The sequence below is a fragment of the Charadrius vociferus genome, unplaced genomic scaffold, assembly GCF_000708025.1.
Source record: "Charadrius vociferus isolate BGI_N301 unplaced genomic scaffold, ASM70802v2 scaffold489, whole genome shotgun sequence".
NCBI classification, from domain to species: domain Eukaryota; kingdom Metazoa; phylum Chordata; class Aves; order Charadriiformes; family Charadriidae; genus Charadrius; species Charadrius vociferus.
In genome coordinates, this window is record NW_009650077.1 from 3,323 (window position 1) to 7,058 (window position 3,736).

At 62.9% G+C, this 3,736-nt stretch overlaps 1 protein-coding gene across 1 annotated transcript in view; it reads left to right on the top strand.

Moving 5' to 3' along the window:
• Window positions 1–3,736, top strand: part of IQGAP3 (IQ motif containing GTPase activating protein 3) — a 15,129-nt gene that overhangs the window by 3,217 nt on the left and 8,176 nt on the right. The window contains exons 6-12 of the mRNA XM_009892068.1: window positions 185–345; window positions 569–693; window positions 893–1,083; window positions 1,948–2,038; window positions 2,128–2,295; window positions 2,742–2,869; window positions 3,585–3,604. Of these exons, the coding sequence (XP_009890370.1) occupies window positions 185–345; window positions 569–693; window positions 893–1,083; window positions 1,948–2,038; window positions 2,128–2,295; window positions 2,742–2,869; window positions 3,585–3,604 (884 nt within the window). The remainder of the gene's footprint in view (window positions 1–184; window positions 346–568; window positions 694–892; window positions 1,084–1,947; window positions 2,039–2,127; window positions 2,296–2,741; window positions 2,870–3,584; window positions 3,605–3,736) is intronic.

The window sequence follows — 3,736 nt, forward strand, 5'->3', positions numbered from 1 at the left end:
CCTGCTTCAGCGCCAGCACCCACGGGTGAGAGCTGCCCCGGGGACGGGCTCGGGGTCCCACCGGCAGTGGGGACATCAATACCTCTGTTAGGATTAGGGCGTGCTTCCCTCACACATTGGGGGGCTGCTGGGGCTGGAGGTGGGGGTACGGGGGGGGGTCAGATTCTCGGCGTGTCCTGTGCAGGGCGAGCTGGTGCAGGAGGAGCTGTTCGTGGCTGTGGAGATGCTTTCGGCCGTGGCGCTGGTTAACCGAGCTTTGGATGCCAGGGATGCCGACGGGCTCTGGAGCAGCCTGGTCAGCCCTGCCCTGGGTCTCTCCGGCGTGGAGGACGCAAACGCGCAGCGGTAAGGAGGTGGTCGCTGCGTTTGGGGTGAGGGATGTAGAGGGATCCCTTGGAGGGGATGGTCAGGGAGGTCTGGGCTTTGCGTGGGCTTGTCCCACCAGCCTCCCTGCCCTGTGCCGTACCCTTTCCCCTTTGGAAAGCATGGCAAGGCAAGGCAGCGGGCTCTGGCAGGCGCCGTTCCTGCTTCAAATGCACCGAGCCATTGTCCTGTGCTTCTCCTGCAGGTATTTTGAGGACTTACTGCGGCTGAAAGGCCAATCCAGGGAAGCGGGAGCTGAGTTCCTGAGCTGGAATGACATTCAGGACAGTGTGACCAACACCAATTCATCAGTGGAAGACGAAAACGACCGTGAGTCCTGCTTGCGTGGCGTTTGGTCGAGCGGGGGGGTTCTGCAAACTTCCTGGGAGGGAGGTTGCACTGGGAGCCCAGCCCTAATGAGAGACTAGAGAACCTCGTGCTACCCTGGGCTGTGACCCCACCGGGTGCCCAGAGCATCACGGAGGGGAGGAAGTGGGGCTTAACCGCATGTCCCTTCCCTCCCACGCAGGAGTCCTGGCTGTCCGGCTGATCAACGAGGCGCTGGTGCAGGCGGACCCCGAGAAGACGCTGGCAGCGTTGCGGCGGGAGAAGAGGCTGGCGCCGTTGCCCCTGCCAGCGGCCGCTCTGCCCAACGTCACCCTCCCGACCGCTCAGCGCTATCACCACGTCCTGGCCCGGGCGCGAAGGCTGAAAGCCCAGGTGGGGTGACATCCCCCTCGACCATGTGGTACCCTCCCCTGGCTGTGCAGTATCCTTCCCCTTGGCAGCGTGGCATCCCCCCTGACCATGCAGCACCCTACCCTGGCAGCATGGCATCCCTCCCAGCAGCGTGGCATCTGCCCCTGACCGTATGGTGCCACCATTGGGATCTTGACATCCCCCGTTGTCAACAAGACATCCCCCCTCGCCATGCAGTATCCCTCTTTGGCAGCGTGGCATCCCCCCTGACCATGCAGCATCTCCCTTTGGCAGCATGGCGTCCCCCCTGACCATGCAGCACCCCACCCTGGCAGCGTGGCATCCCCCCCTGCCATGCAGCACCCTACCCTGGCAGCATGGCATCCCTCCCAGCAGCGTGGCATCTGCCCCTGACCATATGGTGCCACTATCGGGAGCTTGGCATCCCCCTTGTCAGCGTGGCATCACTCCTGGCCATGTGGTACACCCCCTTGTCAGTGTGGCATCCCCCCTGGCCATGCAGCATCCCCCTTTGGCAGCGTGGCATCCCCCTCTGACCATGTGGTACCGTCACCAGGAGCTTGGCATCCCCTGCCAGCAGCATGGCATCCCCCTGGCCATGCAGCATCCCCCTTTGGCAGCGTGGCATCCCCCTCTGACCATGTGGTACCGTCACCAGGAGCTTGGCATCCCCTGCCAGCAGCATGGCATCCCCCTGGCCATGCAGCATCCCCCCTTGGTAGGGTGGCACCCTGCGAAGCAGAAGGTGCTCGAGGGGTGATGTAGTGCAGGACCAGCACGACTGAAGCTCTCGGGGTGGGGGTGGGGGCTGCCAAGCTCGTTAGACCCCATCTTACCCCCCCATCATCTCCCCCTGTCCCGCAGGCCACAAAGGACGATGGAGCTGTTCTTTGGTGGGAAGAGATCCAGGATGGGGTCTGCAGAGCCAACCAGGACACGGTGGCAGCCAGGAGGAGTGAGTGCTTGCCCCGGCGTGGGTGCTGGGTGCCGCTGGGGGGGGGGGAGGTGAGAAGGGGCCGACCTGAGCCCCCTCTGCTCCCGCAGTGGCTCTGGGCACTGCCGCCATCAACCAGGCTATCAAGGAGGGGAAGGCGGCGCAGACCCTGCGGGTGCTGCGCAACCCCGACGTGGCCCTGTGCGGCGTGGTGAGTGCCTGTGCCGCAGCGTACCAGGAGCACCTGGCAGCTCTGATGGCCACCAAGAGACAAACAGGTAAAAAGGGGGCTCCAGGAGAGCTGGGGGGGGACTCTGGGTCAGGGAGGGGAGCCGTGGGACAAGGGAGAACGCTTTGACACTGACAGAGGGGAGATTGAGGTGAGACCTGGGGAAGAAATTGTTGGCTGTGCGGGTGGTGAGCCCCTGGGGCAGGTTGCCCCGAGAAGCTGTGGCTGCCCCATCCCTGGAGGTGGTCAAGGCCAGGTTGGACGGGGCTTGGAGCAACCTGGGATGGGGGGAGGTGGCCCTGTCCAGGGCAGGGGGTGGAACGAGATGGTCTTCAAGGTCCCTTCCAACTCAAACCACTCTACGATTCTATGAGATGTTCTGAGAGATGCTCTGTGATGCGGTGGAGGCACCCGGTTGCTCTCCTGCAGACCCTGTGCTGCCACAGCCCCTTCCCAGCCGGCAGCTCCTGTGTTGGGACCCCCCCACACCTTAAGTGGGGTTGCTGGAGAGACACCGAGACTCCCCGGGCACTGGAGACTGTGACCGCTCTTTGGGCAGGGCGGATTCCCACCACCACTACTATATGATTCTACGATACACTCTGAGAGATGCTCTGAGGACTGTGGGGTACTGCATCTGGGGAGATATAACCCCCCACACCAGTACAGGTTGGGGGCTGACCTCCTGGAGAGCAGCTCTGTGGAAAGGGACCTGGGAGTCCTGGTGGCCAACAGGATGACCATGAGTCAGCAATGTATCCTGGTGGCCAAGAAGGCCAATGGCATCCTGGGGGGCATCAAGCAGAGTGTGGCCAGCAGGTGGAGGGAGGTCATCCTCACCTCTGCTCTGCCCTGGTGAGGCCACATCTGGAGTACTGCGTCCAGTTCGGGGCTCCCCAGGTCAAGAAGGACTGGGAACTGCTGGAGAGGGTCCAGCAAAGGGCTACGGAGATGCTGAGGGGACTGGAGCATCTCTCTGATGAGGAAAGGCTGAGGGACGTGGGGCTCTTTATTCTAGAGAAAAGAAGACTGAGGGGGGATCTTATTAATACTTACAAATACTCCAAGGGAGGTGCCAGGGGGATGGGCACAGTCTTTTTTCAGTGGTGCCCAGTGATGGGACAAGGGGTAATGGGCACAAACTTGAACATAGGAAGTTCCATCTTAACATGAGGAGGAACTTCTTTACTTTGAGGGTACTGGAGCAGTGGCACAGGCTGCCCAGAGAGGTGGGGGAGTCTCCCCCTCTGGAGCCATCCCAAACCCGCCTGGACGCCGTCCTGTGCCACTGCTGGAGGTGCCCCTGCTCTGGCGGGGGGTGGGATGGGGGAGCTCCAGAGGGCCCTTCCAGCCCTGACCCGTCTGGCATTCTGGGCATCGCTGGCAGCCGGGCCCCGCGTTCAGCGCGTGCGATCACATAACGTGATTAATGTCTCCATGGAGAGCTCCCGGGGGAGCGCGCAGCCGCCGCCGTGGGGGCCGTGTCCTGC